The sequence below is a fragment of the Ascaphus truei genome, chromosome 7 (assembly GCF_040206685.1).
Source record: "Ascaphus truei isolate aAscTru1 chromosome 7, aAscTru1.hap1, whole genome shotgun sequence".
Classification (NCBI taxonomy): domain Eukaryota; kingdom Metazoa; phylum Chordata; class Amphibia; order Anura; family Ascaphidae; genus Ascaphus; species Ascaphus truei.
This window is the reverse complement of record NC_134489.1, coordinates 17,381,803-17,402,487: the sequence shown is the minus strand read 5'-3', so window position 1 is coordinate 17,402,487 and position 20,685 is coordinate 17,381,803. Positions and strand designations below refer to the sequence as shown.

Genomic DNA, 20,685 nt, shown 5'->3' with positions numbered 1-20,685 from the left:
GGAGGGACACACCAGACACACCGGCTGCTGCTGCTGGGGGAGACGGGGAGAGACACACCAGACACACCGGCTGCTGCTGCTGGGGGAGACGGGGAGGGACACACCAGACACACCGGCTGCTGCTGCTGGGGGAGACGGGGAGGGACACACCAGACACACCGGCTGCTGCTGCTGGGGGAGACGGGGAGATACACACCAGACACACCGGCTGCTGCTGCTGCTGGGGGAGACAGGGAGAGACACACCAGACACACCGGCTGCTGCTGCTGGGGGAGACGGGGAGACACACCAGACACACCGGCTGCTGCTGCTGGGGGAGACGGGGAGACACACACCAGACACACCGGCTGTTGCTGCCGGGGGAGACGGGGAGAGACACACCAGACACACCGGCTGCTGCTGCCGGGGGAGACGGGGAGAGACACACCAGACACACCGGCTGCTGCTGCTGGGGGAGACGGGGAGACACACACCAGACACACCGGCTGCTGCTGGGGGAGACGGGGAGACACACCAGACACAACGGCTGCTGCTGGGGGAGACGGGGAGAGACACACCAGACACACCTGCTGCTGCTGGGGGAGACGGGGAGACACACCAGACACAACGGCTGCTGCTGCTGGGGGAGACGGGGAGAGACACACCAGACACACCGGCTGCTGCTGCTGGGGGAGACGGGGAGAGACACACCAGACACACCGGCTGCTGCTGCTGGGGGAGACGGGGAGAGACACACCAGACACACCGGCTGCTGCTGCTGGGGGAGACGGGGAGACACACACCAGACACACCGGCTGCTGCTGCTGGGGGAGACGGGGAGAGACACACCAGACACACCGGCTGCTGCTGCTGGGGGAGACGGGGAGAGACACACCAGACACACCGGCTGCTGCTGCTGCTGGGGGAGACGGGGAGAGACACACCAGACACACCGGCTGCTGCTGCTGGGGGAGACGGGGAGACACACACCAGACACACCGGCTGCTGCTGCTGGTGGAGACGGGGAGAGACACACCAGACACACCGGCTGCTGCTGCTGGGGGAGACACACCAGACACACCGGCTGCTGCTGCTGGGGGAGACGGGGAGACACACACCAGACACAGCGGCTGCTGCTGCTGCTGGGGGAGACGGGGAGACACACACCAGACACACCGGCTGCTGCTGCTGGGGGAGACGGGGAGACACACACCAGACACACCGGCTGCTGCTGCTGGGGGAGACGGGGAGGGACACACCAGACACACCGGCTGCTGCTGCTGGGGGAGACACACCAGACACACCGGCTGCTGCTGCTGGGGGAGACGGGGAGAGACACACCAAACACACCGGCTGCTGCTGCTGGGGGAGACGGGGAGAGACACACCAGACACACCGGCTACTGCTGCTGGGGGAGACGGGGAGGGACACACCAGACACACCGGCTGCTGCTGCTGGGGGAGACGGGGAGACACACACCAGACACACCGGCTGCTGCTGCTGGGGGAGACGGGGAGACACACACCAGACACACCGGCTGCTGCTGCTGGGGGAGACGGGGAGGGACACACCAGACACACCGGCTGCTGCTGCTGGGGGAGACGGGGAGAGACACACCAGACACACCGGCTGCTGCTGCTGGGGGAGACGGGGAGGGACACACCAGACACACCGGCTGCTGCTGCTGGGGGAGACGGGGAGGGACACACCAGACACACCGGCTGCTGCTGCTGGGGGAGACGGGGAGATACACACCAGACACACCGGCTGCTGCTGCTGCTGGGGGAGACAGGGAGAGACACACCAGACACACCGGCTGCTGCTGCTGGGGGAGACGGGGAGACACACCAGACACACCGGCTGCTGCTGCTGGGGGAGACGGGGAGACACACACCAGACACACCGGCTGTTGCTGCCGGGGGAGACGGGGAGAGACACACCAGACACACCGGCTGCTGCTGCCGGGGGAGACGGGGAGAGACACACCAGACACACCGGCTGCTGCTGCTGGGGGAGACGGGGAGACACACACCAGACACACCGGCTGCTGCTGGGGGAGACGGGGAGACACACCAGACACAACGGCTGCTGCTGGGGGAGACGGGGAGAGACACACCAGACACACCTGCTGCTGCTGGGGGAGACGGGGAGACACACCAGACACAACGGCTGCTGCTGCTGGGGGAGACGGGGAGAGACACACCAGACACACCGGCTGCTGCTGCTGGGGGAGACGGGGAGAGACACACCAGACACACCGGCTGCTGCTGCTGGGGGAGACGGGGAGAGACACACCAGACACACCGGCTGCTGCTGCTGGGGGAGACGGGGAGACACACACCAGACACACCGGCTGCTGCTGCTGGGGGAGACGGGGAGAGACACACCAGACACACCGGCTGCTGCTGCTGGGGGAGACGGGGAGAGACACACCAGACACACCGGCTGCTGCTGCTGCTGGGGGAGACGGGGAGAGACACACCAGACACACCGGCTGCTGCTGCTGGGGGAGACGGGGAGACACACACCAGACACACCGGCTGCTGCTGCTGGTGGAGACGGGGAGAGACACACCAGACACACCGGCTGCTGCTGCTGGGGGAGACACACCAGACACACCGGCTGCTGCTGCTGGGGGAGACGGGGAGACACACACCAGACACAGCGGCTGCTGCTGCTGCTGGGGGAGACGGGGAGACACACACCAGACACACCGGCTGCTGCTGCTGCTGCTGGGGGAGACGGGGAGAGACACACCAGACACACCGGCTGCTGCTGCTGGGGGAGACGGGGAGAGACACACCAGACACACCGGCTGCTGCTGCTGGGGGAGACGGGGAGACACACACCAGACACACCGGCTGCTGCTGCTGGGGGAGACGGGGAGACACACACCAGACACACCGGCTGCTGCTGCTGGGGGAGACGGGGAGAGACACACCAGACACACCGGCTGCTGCTGCTGGGGGAGACGGGGAGACACACACCAGACACACCGGCTGCTGCTGCTGGGGGAGACGGGGAGAGACACACCAGACACACCGGCTGCTGCTGCTGGGGGAGACGGGGAGACACACACCAGACACACCGGCTGCTGCTGCTGGGGGAGACGGGGAGAGACACACCAGACACACCGGCTGCTGCTGCTGCTGGGGGAGACGGGGAGACACACACCAGACACAGCGGCTGCTGCTGCTGGGGGAGACGGGGAGGGACACACCAGACACACCGGCTGCTGCTGCTGGGGGAGACGGGGAGAGACACACCAGACACACCGGCTGCTGCTGCTGGGGGAGACGGGGAGACACACACCAGACACACCGGCTGCTGCTGCTGGGGGAGACGGGGAGGGACACACCAGACACACCGGCTGCTGCTGCTGGGGGAGACGGGGAGAGACACACCGGCTGCTGCTGCTGGGGGAGACGGGGAGAGACACACCAGACACACCGGCTGCTGCTGCTGGGGGAGACGGGGAGAGACACACCAGACACACCGGCTGCTGCTGCTGGGGGAGACGGGGAGAGACACACCAGACACACCGGCTGCTGCTGCTGGGGGAGACGGGGAGACAAACACCAGACACAACGGCTGCTGCTGCTGGGGGAGACGGGGAGAGACACACCAGACATACCGGCTGCTGCTGCTGGGGGAGACGGGGAGACACACACCAGACACAGCGGCTGCTGCTGCTGGGGGAGACGGGGAGACACACACCAGACACACCGGCTGCTGCTGCTGGGGGAGACACACACCAGACACACCGGCTGCTGCTGCTGGGGGAGACGGGGAGGGACACCAGACACACCGGCTGCTGCTGCTGGGGGAGACGGGGAGGGACACACCAGACACACCGGCTGCTGCTGCCGGGGGAGACGGGGAGAGACACACCAGACACACCGGCTGCTGCTGCCGGGGGAGACGGGGAGAGACACACCAGACACACCGGCTGCTGCTGCTGGGGGAGACGGGGAGGGACACACCAGACACACCGGCTGCTGCTGCTGGGGGAGACGGGGAGAGACACACCAGACACACCGGCTGCTGCTGCTGGGGGAGACGGGGAGGGACACACCAGACACACCGGCTGCTGCTGCTGGGGGAGACGGGGAGAGACACACCAGACACACCGGCTGCTGCTGCTGGGGGAGACGGGGAGAGACACACCAGACACACCGGCTACTGCTGCTGGGGGAGACGGGGAGGGACACACCAGACACACCGGCTGCTGCTGCTGGGGGAGACGGGGAGACACACACCAGACACACCGGCTGCTGCTGCTGGGGGAGACTGGGAGGGACACCAGACACACCGGCTGCTGCTGCTGGGGGAGACGGGGAGACACACACCAGACACACCGGCTGCTGCTGCTGGGGGAGACGGGGAGGGACACACCAGACACACCGGCTGCTGCTGCTGGGGGAGACGGGGAGAGACACACCAGACACACCGGCTGCTGCTGCTGGGGGAGACGGGGAGGGACACACCAGACACACCGGCTGCTGCTGCTGGGGGAGACGGGGAGGGACACACCAGACACACCGGCTGCTGCTGCTGGGGGAGACGGGGAGATACACACCAGACACACCGGCTGCTGCTGCTGCTGGGGGAGACAGGGAGAGACACACCAGACACACCGGCTGCTGCTGCTGGGGGAGACGGGGAGACACACCAGACACACCGGCTGCTGCTGCTGGGGGAGACGGGGAGACACACACCAGACACACCGGCTGTTGCTGCCGGGGGAGACGGGGAGAGACACACCAGACACACCGGCTGCTGCTGCCGGGGGAGACGGGGAGAGACACACCAGACACACCGGCTGCTGCTGCTGGGGGAGACGGGGAGACACACACCAGACACACCGGCTGCTGCTGGGGGAGACGGGGAGACACACCAGACACAACGGCTGCTGCTGGGGGAGACGGGGAGAGACACACCAGACACACCGGCTGCTGCTGCTGCTGGGGGAGACGGGGAGACACACCAGACACAACGGCTGCTGCTGCGGGGGGAGATGGGAGAGACACCAGACACACCGGCTGCTGCTGCTGGGGGAGACGGGGAGAGACACACCAGACACACCGGCTGCTGCTGCTGGGGGAGACGGGGAGAGACACACCAGACACACCGGCTGCTGCTGCTGGGGGAGACGGGGAGAGACACACCAGACACACCGGCTGCTGCTGCTGGGGGAGACGGGGAGACACACACCAGACACACCGGCTGCTGCTGCTGGGGGAGACGGGGAGAGACACACCAGACACACCGGCTGCTGCTGCTGGGGGAGACGGGGAGAGACACACCAGACACACCGGCTGCTGCTGCTGCTGGGGGAGACGGGGAGAGACACACCAGACACACCGGCTGCTGCTGCTGGGGGAGACGGGGAGACACACACCAGACACACCGGCTGCTGCTGCTGGTGGAGACGGGGAGAGACACACCAGACACACCGGCTGCTGCTGCTGGGGGAGACACACCAGACACACCGGCTGCTGCTGCTGGGGGAGACGGGGAGACACACACCAGACACAGCGGCTGCTGCTGCTGCTGGGGGAGACGGGGAGACACACACCAGACACACCGGCTGCTGCTGCTGCTGGGGGAGACGGGGAGAGACACACCAGACACACCGGCTGCTGCTGCTGGGGGAGACGGGGAGAGACACACCAGACACACCGGCTGCTGCTGCTGGGGGAGACGGGGAGACACACACCAGACACACCGGCTGCTGCTGCTGGGGGAGACGGGGAGACACACACCAGACACACCGGCTGCTGCTGCTGGGGGAGACGGGGAGAGACACACCAGACACACCGGCTGCTGCTGCTGGGGGAGACGGGGAGACACACACCAGACACACCGGCTGCTGCTGCTGGGGGAGACGGGGAGAGACACACCAGACACACCGGCTGCTGCTGCTGGGGGAGACGGGGAGACACACACCAGACACACCGGCTGCTGCTGCTGGGGGAGACGGGGAGAGACACACCAGACACACCGGCTGCTGCTGCTGCTGGGGGAGACGGGGAGACACACACCAGACACAGCGGCTGCTGCTGCTGGGGGAGACGGGGAGGGACACACCAGACACACCGGCTGCTGCTGCTGGGGGAGACGGGGAGAGACACACCAGACACACCGGCTGCTGCTGCTGGGGGAGACGGGGAGACACACACCAGACACACCGGCTGCTGCTGCTGGGGGAGACGGGGAGGGACACACCAGACACACCGGCTGCTGCTGCTGGGGGAGACGGGGAGAGACACACCGGCTGCTGCTGCTGGGGGAGACGGGGAGAGACACACCAGACACACCGGCTGCTGCTGCTGGGGGAGACGGGGAGAGACACACCAGACACACCGGCTGCTGCTGCTGGGGGAGACGGGGAGGGACACACCAGACACACCGGCTGCTGCTGCTGGGGGAGACGGGGAGGGACACACCAGACACACCGGCTGCTGCTGCTGGGGGAGACGGGGAGAGACACACCAGACACACCGGCTGCTGCTGCTGGGGGAGATGGGGAGACACACACCAGACACACCGGCTGCTGCTGCTGGGGGAGACGGGGAGGGACACACCAGACACACCGGCTGCTGCTGCTGGGGGAGACGGGGAGACACACACCAGACACACCGGCTGCTACTGCTGGGGGAGACGGGGAGAGACACACCAGACACAACGGCTGCTGCTGCTGGGGGAGACGGGGAGAGACACACCAGACACAACGGCTGCTGCTGCTGGGGGAGACGGGGAAAGACACACCAGACACAACGGCTGCTGCTGCTGGGGGAGACGGGGAGAGACACACCAGACACACCGGCTGCTGCTGCTGGGGGAGACGGGGAGACACACACCAGACACAGCGGCTGCTGCTGCTGGGGGAGACGGGGAGGGACACACCAGACACACCGGCTGCTGCTGCTGGGGGAGACGGGGAGGGACACACCAGACACACCGGCTGCTGCTGCTGGGGGAGACGGGGAGGGACACACCAGACACACCGGCTGCTGCTGCTGGGGGAGACGGGGAGAGACACACCAGACACACCGGCTGCTGCTGCTGGGGGAGACGGGGAGACACACACCAGACACACCGGCTGCTGCTGCTGGGGGAGACGGGGAGAGACACACCAGACACACCGGCTGCTGCTGCCGGGGGAGACGGGGAGAGACACACCAGACACACCGGCTGCTGCTGCCGGGGGAGACGGGGAGAGACACACCAGACACACCGGCTGCTGCTGCCGGGGGAGACGGGGAGAGACACACCAGACACACCGGCTGCTGCTGGGGGAGACGGGGAGACACACACCAGACACACCGGCTGCTGCTGCTGGGGGAGACGGGGAGACACACACCAGACACACCGGCTGCTGCTGCTGGGGGAGACGGGGAGACACACACCAGACACACCGGCTGCTGCTGCTGGGGGAGACGGGGAGAGACACACCAGACACACCGGCTGCTGCTGCTGGGGGAGACGGGGAGACACACACCAGACACACCGGCTGCTGCTGCTGGGGGAGACGGGGAGGGACACACCAGACACACCGGCTGCTGCTGCTGGGGGAGACACACCAGACACACCGGCTGCTGCTGCTGGGGGAGACGGGGAGAGACACACCAGACACACCGGCTGCTGCTGCTGGGGGAGACGGGGAGAGACACACCAGACACACCGGCTGCTGCTGCTGGGGGAGACGGGGAGAGACACACCAGACACACCGGCTACTGCTGCTGGGGGAGACGGGGAGGGACACACCAGACACACCGGCTGCTGCTGCTGCTGGGGGAGACGGGGAGACACACACCAGACACACCGGCTGCTGCTGCTGGGGGAGACTGGGAGGGACACCAGACACACCGGCTGCTGCTGCTGGGGGAGACGGGGAGACACACACCAGACACACCGGCTGCTGCTGCTGGGGGAGACGGGGAGGGACACACCAGACACACCGGCTGCTGCTGCTGGGGGAGACGGGGAGGGACACACCAGACACACCGGCTGCTGCTGCTGGGGGAGACACACCAGACACACCGGCTGCTGCTGCTGGGGGAGATGGGGAGACACACACCAGACACAGCGGCTGCTGCTGCTGCTGGGGGAGACGGGGAGACACACACCAGACACACCGGCTGCTGCTGCTGGGGGAGACGGGGAGAGACACACCAGACACACCGGCTGCTGCTGCTGGGGGAGACGGGGAGACACACACCAGACACACCGGCTGCTGCTGCTGGGGGAGACGGGGAGACACACACCAGACACACCGGCTGCTGCTGCTGCTGGGGGAGACGGGGAGAGACACACCAGACACACCGGCTGCTGCTGCTGGGGGAGACGGGGAGACACACACCAGACACACCGGCTGCTGCTGCTGGGGGAGACGGGGAGAGACACACCAGACATACCGGCTGCTGCTGCTGGGGGAGACACACACCAGACACACCGGCTGCTGCTGCTGGGGGAGACGGGGAGACACACACCAGACACACCGGCTGCTGCTGCTGGGGGAGACACACACCAGACACACCGGCTGCTGCTGCTGGGGGAGACGGGGAGGGACACACCAGACACACCGGCTGCTGCTGCCGGGGGAGACGGGGAGAGACACACCAGACACACCGGCTGCTGCTGCCGGGGGAGACGGGGAGAGACACACCAGACACACCGGCTGCTGCTGCTGGGGGAGACGGGGAGGGACACACCAGACACACCGGCTGCTGCTGCTGGGGGAGACGGGGAGAGACACACCAGACACACCGGCTGCTGCTGCTGGGGGAGACGGGGAGGGACACACCAGACACACCGGCTGCTGCTGCTGGGGGAGACACACCAAACACACCGGCTGCTGCTGCTGGGGGAGACGGGGAGAGACACACCAGACACACCGGCTGCTGCTGCTGGGGGAGACGGGGAGAGACACACCAGACACACCGGCTACTGCTGCTGGGGGAGACGGGGAGGGACACACCAGACACACCGGCTGCTGCTGCTGGGGGAGACGGGGAGACACACACCAGACACACCGGCTGCTGCTGCTGGGGGAGACTGGGAGGGACACCAGACACACCGGCTGCTGCTGCTGGGGGAGACGGGGAGACACACACCAGACACACCGGCTGCTGCTGCTGGGGGAGACGGGGAGGGACACACCAGACACACCGGCTGCTGCTGCTGGGGGAGACGGGGAGGGACACACCAGACACACCGGCTGCTGCTGCTGGGGGAGACGGGGAGATACACACCAGACACACCGGCTGCTGCTGCTGCTGGGGGAGACAGGGAGAGACACACCAGACACACCGGCTGCTGCTGCTGGGGGAGACGGGGAGACACACCAGACACACCGGCTGCTGCTGCTGGGGGAGACGGGGAGACACACACCAGACACACCGGCTGTTGCTGCCGGGGGAGACGGGGAGAGACACACCAGACACACCGGCTGCTGCTGCCGGGGGAGACGGGGAGAGACACACCAGACACACCGGCTGCTGCTGCTGGGGGAGACGGGGAGACACACACCAGACACACCGGCTGCTGCTGGGGGAGACGGGGAGACACACCAGACACAACGGCTGCTGCTGGGGGAGACGGGGAGAGACACACCAGACACACCTGCTGCTGCTGGGGGAGACGGGGAGACACACCAGACACAACGGCTGCTGCTGCTGGGGGAGACGGGGAGGGACACACCAGACACACCGGCTGCTGCTGCTGGGGGAGATGGGAGAGACACCAGACACACCGGCTGCTGCTGCTGGGGGAGACGGGGAGAGACACACCAGACACACCGGCTGCTGCTGCTGGGGGAGACGGGGAGAGACACACCAGACACACCGGCTGCTGCTGCTGGGGGAGACGGGGAGAGACACACCAGACACACCGGCTGCTGCTGCTGGGGGAGACGGGGAGACACACACCAGACACACCGGCTGCTGCTGCTGGGGGAGACGGGGAGAGACACACCAGACACACCGGCTGCTGCTGCTGGGGGAGACGGGGAGAGACACACCAGACACACCGGCTGCTGCTGCTGCTGGGGGAGACGGGGAGAGACACACCAGACACACCGGCTGCTGCTGCTGGGGGAGACGGGGAGACACACACCAGACACACCGGCTGCTGCTGCTGGTGGAGACGGGGAGAGACACACCAGACACACCGGCTGCTGCTGCTGGGGGAGACACACCAGACACACCGGCTGCTGCTGCTGGGGGAGACGGGGAGACACACACCAGACACAGCGGCTGCTGCTGCTGCTGGGGGAGACGGGGAGACACACACCAGACACACCGGCTGCTGCTGCTGCTGGGGGAGACGGGGAGAGACACACCAGACACACCGGCTGCTGCTGCTGGGGGAGACGGGGAGAGACACACCAGACACACCAGACACACCGGCTGCTGCTGCTGGGGGAGACGGGGAGACACACACCAGACACACCGGCTGCTGCTGCTGGGGGAGACGGGGAGACACACACCAGACACACCGGCTGCTGCTGCTGCTGGGGGAGACGGGGAGAGACACACCAGACACACCGGCTGCTGCTGCTGGGGGAGACGGGGAGACACACACCAGACACACCGGCTGCTGCTGCTGGGGGAGACGGGGAGAGACACACCAGACACACCGGCTGCTGCTGCTGGGGGAGACGGGGAGACACACACCAGACACACCGGCTGCTGCTGCTGGGGGAGACGGGGAGAGACACACCAGACACACCGGCTGCTGCTGCTGCTGGGGGAGACGGGGAGACACACACCAGACACAGCGGCTGCTGCTGCTGGGGGAGACGGGGAGGGACACACCAGACACACCGGCTGCTGCTGCTGGGGGAGACGGGGAGAGACACACCAGACACACCGGCTGCTGCTGCTGGGGGAGACGGGGAGACACACACCAGACACACCGGCTGCTGCTGCTGGGGGAGACGGGGAGGGACACACCAGACACACCGGCTGCTGCTGCTGGGGGAGACGGGGAGAGACACACCGGCTGCTGCTGCTGGGGGAGACGGGGAGAGACACACCAGACACACCGGCTGCTGCTGCTGGGGGAGACGGGGAGAGACACACCAGACACACCGGCTGCTGCTGCTGGGGGAGACGGGGAGGGACACACCAGACACACCGGCTGCTGCTGCTGGGGGAGACGGGGAGGGACACACCAGACACACCGGCTGCTGCTGCTGGGGGAGACTGGGAGGGACACCAGACACACCGGCTGCTGCTGCTGGGGGAGACGGGGAGAGACACACCAGACACACCGGCTGCTGCTGCTGGGGGAGACACACCAGACACACCGGCTGCTGCTGCTGGGGGAGACGGGGAGACACACACCAGACACAGCGGCTGCTGCTGCTGCTGGGGGAGACGGGGAGACACACACCAGACACACCGGCTGCTGCTGCTGCTGGGGGAGACGGGGAGAGACACACCAGACACACCGGCTGCTGCTGCTGGGGGAGACGGGGAGAGACACACCAGACACACCAGACACACCGGCTGCTGCTGCTGGGGGAGACGGGGAGACACACACCAGACACACCGGCTGCTGCTGCTGGGGGAGACGGGGAGACACACACCAGACACACCGGCTGCTGCTGCTGGGGGAGACGGGGAGAGACACACCAGACACACCGGCTGCTGCTGCTGGGGGAGACGGGGAGACACACACCAGACACACCGGCTGCTGCTGCTGGGGGAGACGGGGAGAGACACACCAGACACACCGGCTGCTGCTGCTGGGGGAGACGGGGAGACACACACCAGACACACCGGCTGCTGCTGCTGGGGGAGACGGGGAGAGACACACCAGACACACCGGCTGCTGCTGCTGCTGGGGGAGACGGGGAGACACACACCAGACACAGCGGCTGCTGCTGCTGGGGGAGACGGGGAGGGACACACCAGACACACCGGCTGCTGCTGCTGGGGGAGACGGGGAGAGACACACCAGACACACCGGCTGCTGCTGCTGGGGGAGACGGGGAGACACACACCAGACACACCGGCTGCTGCTGCTGGGGGAGACGGGGAGGGACACACCAGACACACCGGCTGCTGCTGCTGGGGGAGACGGGGAGAGACACACCGGCTGCTGCTGCTGGGGGAGACGGGGAGAGACACACCAGACACACCGGCTGCTGCTGCTGGGGGAGACGGGGAGAGACACACCAGACACACCGGCTGCTGCTGCTGGGGGAGACGGGGAGGGACACACCAGACACACCGGCTGCTGCTGCTGGGGGAGACGGGGAGGGACACACCAGACACACCGGCTGCTGCTGCTGGGGGAGACTGGGAGGGACACCAGACACACCGGCTGCTGCTGCTGGGGGAGATGGGGAGACACACACCAGACACACCGGCTGCTGCTGCTGGGGGAGACGGGGAGGGACACACCAGACACACCGGCTGCTGCTGCTGGGGGAGACGGGGAGACACACACCAGACACACCGGCTGCTACTGCTGGGGGAGACGGGGAGAGACACACCAGACACAACGGCTGCTGCTGCTGGGGGAGACGGGGAGAGACACACCAGACAACGGCTGCTGCTGCTGGGGGAGACGGGGAAAGACACACCAGACACAACGGCTGCTGCTGCTGGGGGAGACGGGGAGAGACACACCAGACACACCGGCTGCTGCTGCTGGGGGAGACGGGGAGACACACACCAGACACAGCGGCTGCTGCTGCTGGGGGAGACGGGGAGGGACACACCAGACACACCGGCTGCTGCTGCTGCTGGGGGAGACACACACCAGACACACCGGCTGCTGCTGCTGGGGGAGACGGGGAGGGACACACCAGACACACCGGCTGCTGCTGCTGGGGGAGACGGGGAGAGACACACCAGACACACCGGCTGCTGCTGCTGGGGGAGACGGGGAGACACACACCAGACACACCGGCTGCTGCTGCTGGGGGAGACGGGGAGAGACACACCAGACACACCGGCTGCTGCTGCCGGGGGAGACGGGGAGAGACACACCAGACACACCGGCTGCTGCTGCCGGGGGAGACGGGGAGAGACACACCAGACACACCGGCTGCTGCTGCCGGGGGAGACGGGGAGAGACACACCAGACACACCGGCTGCTGCTGGGGGAGACGGGGAGACACACACCAGACACACCGGCTGCTGCTGCTGGGGGAGACGGGGAGACACACACCAGACACACCGGCTGCTGCTGCTGGGGGAGACGGGGAGGGACACACCAGACACACCGGCTGCTGCTGCTGCTGGGGGAGACGGGGAGAGTCACACCAGACACACCGGCTGCTGCAGCTGGGGGAGACGGGGAGAGACACACCAGACACACCGGCTGCTGCTGCTGGGGGAGACGGGGAGAGACACACCAGACACACCGGCTGCTGCTGCTGGGGGAGACGGGGAGAGACACACCAGACACACCGGCTGCTGCTGCTGGGGGAGACGGGGAGGGACACACCAGACACACCGGCTGCTGCTGCTGGGGGAGACGGGGAGAGACACACCAGACACACCGGCTGCTGCTGCTGGGGGAGACACACACCAGACACACCGGCTGCTGCTGCTGGGGGAGACGGGGAGGGACACACCAGACACACCGGCTGCTGCTGCTGGGGGAGACAGGGAGAGACACACCAGACACACCGGCTGCTGCTGCAATGTAAGTTAGTTTCTGTAGTTTGAATCAGAAGATTAACGCTGTGGGGGTCCCATTCAGAAACAGGGACCCGTGCAGAGTGAATCCTTCCTATTTTCACTGCCACGGGTTGTGGGGGCTCACGCAGTGGTCATTTAAATGTAGGGGTTGCGGCAATAAAAAAAAAAAAGTTTGCGCACTACTGTTATAAGGGAAGGAGAAAATGAGGCTGCAGCGGAGTGGTGTTTCAGAGCTGCACTATAGGGAACAGGTTATTATATGTTACACATCAGAGCTGCACTATAGGGAACAGGTTATTATATGTTACACATCAGAGCTGCACTATAGGGAACAGGTTATTATATGTTACACATCAGAGCTGCACTATAGGGAACAGGTTATTATATGTTACACATCAGAGCTGCACTATAGGGAACAGGTTATTATATGTTACACATCAGAGCTGCACTATAGGGAACAGGTTATTATATGTTACACATCAGAGCTGCACTATAGGGAACAGGTTATTATATGTTACACAGTCCTCTGGCGACAGCACTAGAGAGAGATTCCTGTCTGGGAGAGTTGGGATTACCATTTGGCAGCGGTCAGCTGCATCTCAATGGGTTTATCTCTCTGTAGCATCTTCATGAAGATCTGTGGCAGCAATTCCCCATCGACCAGCACTGCGGAGAAAACAAACCAGGCCGGTGTTCAAAGCAAGGCAGTAGACCCAAACAGCCCAGGCACCCGTGTGACTGCCCGCTTCCAGATCACCAAGGGCGGGCTGGGACAGCATTTATACAGGGGGCACCCGACTCGATTGGCAGGAACTGCCTTAAAAACAGCTTGCTTTACATGGCCTATCCCCATCAAAACTTTTTAAAGTCCCAAACCATGGAAGTGTTTTTTGTACAGATTAGTTTGTCATGTTTAGATATTTGCACATTATCTTTTAATGTAAGATGGGCTAATAACAAACGTTTAAAAAAAAAAAAAAGTCCGGACATTTATCCTGATTCCTTGGATCATCCCTGACAAAATATGATATAATTCCATGTATTTTTTCATATATCTTATGTTGGTTTTGTGTTGACGTGTTACTAAACAGGGAGAGATGTTGGTGGGTTGTTACTGTACATACACAATAGACCACTACACAACTTTAACATGGATTAAATATTCCCACGCCGTTGAGGGCTGCTTTGAGATACATGGAGTAGGCCAGCAGCATTTCTTGTTTTGGCCGAGATATTTATTATACCGACCTCTCTAACAGGTTTGCTTCTGCGCCGAGCATTGCTCAGACAGGTGCACGGCCAAGGCTAGGTGAAGAGGAGCCAGGTAAGCGTCAGGCACTCAAACTATAATGCCATGTTATTGGGTTGCCGCATGTGCTTGGAAAAGGCTATAGGTACTACAGGAGCTTGGTTACTACAGCTAAAAATAATGATCGCATCTAGCCTTGAAAGCAGCCGCCATGGCGACATTCATTGTTTTTTTATTTTAATCCCTTGCTGAAATCTTACAGGGCATTTTCTATTTTGCTGTAATCATTATAAAACATGTTTTAGGGGGGGCCATACAATGGCACTTAGCGCTGACCAATGCAGCGTTCCTCATTTAGGTGCGAGTGTGCCGGGCACATTCCCTGACATCGTGCAATTTAAAGCCGGAAAGGCACAGTAACGAGACATTGTAAATACCTCAGATCCTAAAACAGATATGTTATTAGGGAAGTTGGCCTTCATTTAAAGGGGCAATCCTCCCACCTGGGACCAAAGGGAACTAATTCCAGTCACATGTTTAAGGGTTCTCCTCTGGGTAATTGATACCTCTTTATTGCCCCAAATCAGGTATATCCAAGTATTTTGTGGTTTTTTTTGTTAGACTGCTTCCTTCTGTGTGATGTCACTGTGTGATGTCACTGTGTGATGTCACTGTGTGATGTCACTGTGTGATGTCACTGTGTGATGTCACTGTGTTTTCAGCAAGTGCTTGTGCAGATAGCGTCCCCCCTCCCCACATCATTTTTTGGCCTCTGATAAGGACAAGGTAGGATAAAGGGAAAGAAAACACACTTACACACTTCTCCATTCGGAGACCCCTAAGAAATTCAACTGGCCGAGTATATGGGATTGCACCCCCAATAGCACATGGTGAAGTTGGAATGCATACTTAGCTTAATTAAAGTGTTAGTGGATATATACAGGGCTATGCTTTTGGGTCATTCTGCTTTTAACCCAAGCGTTATACCTGGGAACCAGGTCAGGAATAACTCATCTTTCAATGATACTTCACCCCACAAAAATGAAACAAAATGTACCCGACCTCCTCACCCCTCCGATTCGGGAATTGTGGCCGGGAAGGCATGTTTGGTGGGAATGTGGAGGGGTCAGGAATGTATGGACCCAGATTAGCACCATCTCTGGTGGGACCGAGCTTGACCCGCAGCCCATTGATAGCTCTGTCTCACACACCTATTTTCAGCCACCACGTGTATGACAGCAACCAACTGGAAGCAACCAGCTCCTGGGGTCTCCCCGATTATTACCAACATGTGGAAGATTATGTATAGGGAGAAGATGTCAGGGTTCCTCCATGGCTCACTATCCAACATTACAAACACTGGGGAACCTTGGTGTAATATGTACCCCGATTCCATGTCCTTCATACATTCCATGACAATATAATGAATAGTTTCAACCTCGCAGATGAGACAGAAAAAACTCTGAAGATCGCCTCTCACGACGCAGTCTTAGGCCGCGCTTACAGTGCTGGCGACGTCGCCCGAAAACAAATACATTGCCGTCGCGTGCGCTTATAGTGCACGCGACGGCGACAAGCAACGTCGCCACATCGCGAAAACCTGAAGCCGGCAAAATTTGATTTGTCAAGGGCCGTCGCGTCACGTGACGGCCCTTGAACAAATCAAATTGCCAGAATCCCGCAACGCCGCCGCCTGGCAAAACATAACTTTCGCCGGTGGCGACGGGTGACGTCACCCGTCGTAGCCATTGACGGCACTTTAGGCACGGCCTTATTGTCTGACCAACCGACCTGCTGATCATGTTTGATATTGATAATATTGTAAAACTTGTGAACCATCTGCCAATTCCAGTCAAGGGCCACCAGCAGGTCAAGTTTTCAGGATATCCTTGCTTCAGCAAAGGTGGCTCAGTCAGTGGCACAGTCAGAATGACCTGTTGATGGTCCTCGTGGACTGGAGTTTGTCACTCCTGCTGCAATCGCTCCCACTCTCCCCCCCCCCCCCCCTCCCTAAATATGTGAAACCATCAATAAAAACAGTTTAAAAAAAAAATAGGTCAGGAATAAAATAGGAAATGTATTTACTCACCATTTACAAGGGTCATCGATACCTGTGGATTGTCAAATGCTAGAACTGAAAAGCATTTTAATGCTTGCATGCGCACCTAGGAAGAGAAACAACCCTGCGTTATCAAAGGATGCTGTCTGCCAGCAAGAGGAAACATTATTACTAACGAAACCCAGGCCCATTCCTTCTTGCATGTGTTCTGTCTGGTTATTAACCTCATCTATGCTGGAGGGCTGTGCTGGGCACCTACACTACATTGCAGGTTCAGCTTTATCTCCGCAGAAACGTGATCCGACGCGGGGATATGCTGAGCCGCGATACGGGGTATCGCGCTGTTATCCAGGATTAACTGCCGCAGACTTCAATGCCCTTTTCCGCAGGATCGCTGTGCGGTTCCCACGATTGGAGCTTCGTGAATTCTCCCCCTAAAAGCAATTCTCTCCCTCCCCCCCTCGTCTATCTAAATCCTCAAATAGTACGTAACAAAAACATGCCGGAAGTCAAGATGCGTGTGGTTCAGTTTTAGGAATTCTCTTTCCCTTTCAGCATCGGTTTATCTCTAGGCCTAAAGTGACTAAACGGTGCCAGGCTGTACCGCCCACTTATCTATTTAAAGAGGCAAATCAAGAACTTTTTTTTAAATTTACTCAGGACTCCGGAGCTGAACCCCACTAATTCCAGCTCTGAGTACCCCCTGCCTCCGGAGATACCTCCAACAGGGGGGCTGCTGGCATCTGGGCTTTATAAAGCTCGGCGCAATGTACGCCAACAGGAAACTGCACCGGGTGCGGCACGGCTTCCTTTCAAAAGCAGCCATGATGTGAACCCTGGTACCCAACTGGAGCCGCTAACGACACCCACAACAAAAGCAAGTATCTTGGGAAGCAGGGGGTCCCCAGAACTGAAATGAGTGGGGTTCAGCTCTGGAGACTCCCTGCTTCAATCCTGTGTGAAGTGGGTGGGGGGGGGGGGTAACCACAACAAAAACGCTTGGATTGCCTCTATAAATGAGACTTAGAATGTGCCACGGCTCGGCATAGTCTGGTAACTTTGGGCCTAGTGCCTACTTGTTTTGTAAAGCTGCAACACTCAAGTAATTAACGTATTTCTATTCACGAAGCATTTTGCAACCTGCCGCTCCCTGCTGCGCACTGCGCTGACGTCCCCTGTGGCAGTGATGGGGTGAGGGCTTGAGAAGCTGGACAAGTGCTAAATGGCAAAGACAGAAGCTGGCGGCTTACTTTGTAGGACACGGATGTTAACAAGTGGGCGATATTTTGGACCACTCCGTGGTTAAATAAAATAGTCTGATGATCAGGAGCCTGCAACAAATAAAATGCGGAAATAACAGCAGAAATGCACATAGATACAAATAGATGTATATGTCCATCATACTAAACCTATTAAACCCAACGGGCAGCAGTTATTACCCATTCCTAACAGCAATTCATGACGGTTAATGTCTTTCACACTTCAGTCAATAATCCCCAAGATATCGTGCCCTATATAAATTAAGTTACTAATTCTATATGTGAAAATAGAAAATTGTTCCACAGACGGCATCTAAAATGAAGAAAGCCTGACATATTCATGCAAAACTAGTCAACGAGAGCGCGGCACGTCACAGGGTTACTCGGAGTGAGCGAGTGCGCGGCACGTCACGGGGTTACTCGGAGTGAGCGAGTGCGCGGCACGTCACGGGGTTACTCGGAGTGAGCGAGTGCGCGGCACGTCACGGGGTTACTCGGAGTGAGCGAGTGCGCGGCACGTCACACGGAGTGAGCGGCACGTCACAGAGTGAGCGAGTGCGCGGCACGTCACACAGAGTGAGCGGCACGTCACAGCACCCAGTTACTCGGAGTGAGCGGCACAGCACCCAGTTACTCGGAGTGAGCGGCACAGCACCCAGTTACTCGGAGTGAGCGGCACAGCACACGGTTACTGGGAGTGAGCGGCACAGCACACGGTTACTCGGAGTGAGCGGCACAGCACACGGTTACTCGGAGTGAGCGGCACAGCACACGGTTACTCGGAGTGAGCGGCACAGCACACGGTTACTCGGAGTGAGCGGCACAGCACCCAGTTACTCGGAGTGAGCGGCACAGCACCCAGTTACTCGGAGTGAGCGGCACAGCACCCAGTTACTCGGAGTGAGCGGCACAGCACCCAGTTACTCGGAGTGAGCGGCACAGCACCCAGTTACTCGGAGTGAGTCGCACAGCACACGGTTACTCGGAGTGAGCGGCACAGCACCCGGTTACTCGGAGTGAGCGGCACAGCACACGGTTACTCGGAGTGAGCGGCACAGCACACGGTTACTCGGAGTGAGCGGCACAGCACACGGTTACTCGGAGTGAGCGGCACAGCACACGGTTACTCGGAGTGAGCGGCACAGCACACGGTTACTCGGAGTGAGCGGCACAGCACGCGGTTACTCAGAGTGAGCGGCACAGCACACGGTTACTCGGAGTGAGCGGCACAGCACACGGTTACTCAGAGTTAGTGAATGTATAGAAGCTGTATAACAGAAAGAGGAGGATTCCCGCTTACTTTGCAGCAGTGGGCGAAAATCTGGCATATGTACTCCTGAGCATACAGAGATCTGCTGAGCAACAGCATAAGGTGTGGGATAACTGTAGCATCCTACAAGGAGAAAGACAGGAGAAGGGGGTCACAGACAAATTCATTACTACAATCGTCGCTAGGAAAAGTCCTGTGTATACATGTATATATATATATATATATTATCTGCAAGATCAAAAGTAAAGATTTTCAAGCGAAATTCATTTTAAAGCAGTAATTCCCCCCCTTAGAAGACTATATGAGTGTACCTCAAATGTTCATATCTTGCTCCTTGAGCGTGCTCTGCTCTTTAACCCTTTGAGTGCCCCAATACATAATTACTATGTCATGCCCAGGGAGTATTGCTTCTGTCGTTATATCCCATGGAGCACAGGACGCTATCTGCCTTGTGAGGAAACGGCAGAAGAGGTCACCTGAAAAATGGCTGCCGCAGCCACGTGACCTCACTTGTGCCCCGGCGGGGACGTGGCACTCGGGTACCATGACCCCTCGGGCACTCAAAGTTAAAAAGGTGCATTCCCAGTTGAATACACACTTTGTATTTAATGTTTATTTGCATGGTTGGGAAGCAGGTGGTCTCCGGAGCTGATGCTGCTGGTACTTCCTGGTTGTATAAATGCCCTGCGTCACGCCGGCCAGTAGGAAGCTCCGACGAATGACATAACGGATTCCTATTCGTCCGCGGGACGCAAGAGATTTCAACCTTCCTACCGGTAAGTATCTCGGGACCCAGGGTGTCCCCCACAGCTGAAATGACACTGTTCAGCTCCAGCAACTCCCTGCTTCCCACATGTTGGGGAAAGAGGTGGGGGGGAGGGGGGGAATAAAATCGAAATAATAGTTTATAGTATTAGAAAAACATGATTTTCCTCAATCTCTCGTGTCTGCGATGACCATGGTGACCTGTAGGACTGCAATAGGGTCTTGGGAACACCAAATAATTTAAAAGCTCATCTCATGAATAAAGCATCAGGTTTAATTTAAAAAAAAAAAAGCTTTGGAAAGAGCGATAAAGCGCTTCACACTTAAACAAACAAAAAGCCCCCACAAAAATGTTACAATCTGCCCAGACTGCTGTTCTAATCACGCCGGGTGGGATTCGGAGAGTTTAAAAGTGTAGATACTCAAGCAAAAAATGTATA

At 60.8% G+C, this 20,685-nt stretch overlaps 1 protein-coding gene across 2 annotated transcripts in view; it reads right to left on the bottom strand.

The window, feature by feature from the left end:
• The window catches only part of ARMC8 (armadillo repeat containing 8), a 71,667-nt gene that overhangs the window by 33,854 nt on the left and 17,128 nt on the right, over positions 1-20,685 (bottom strand). For both annotated transcript variants that reach the window (XM_075607123.1, XM_075607122.1), the window contains exons 6-9: positions 19,511-19,603; positions 18,202-18,282; positions 16,982-17,057; positions 14,219-14,309 (exon numbers count right to left, since the gene is read on the bottom strand). In XM_075607123.1, the coding sequence (XP_075463238.1) occupies positions 14,219-14,309; positions 16,982-17,057; positions 18,202-18,282; positions 19,511-19,603 (341 nt within the window). The remainder of the gene's footprint in view (positions 1-14,218; positions 14,310-16,981; positions 17,058-18,201; positions 18,283-19,510; positions 19,604-20,685) is intronic.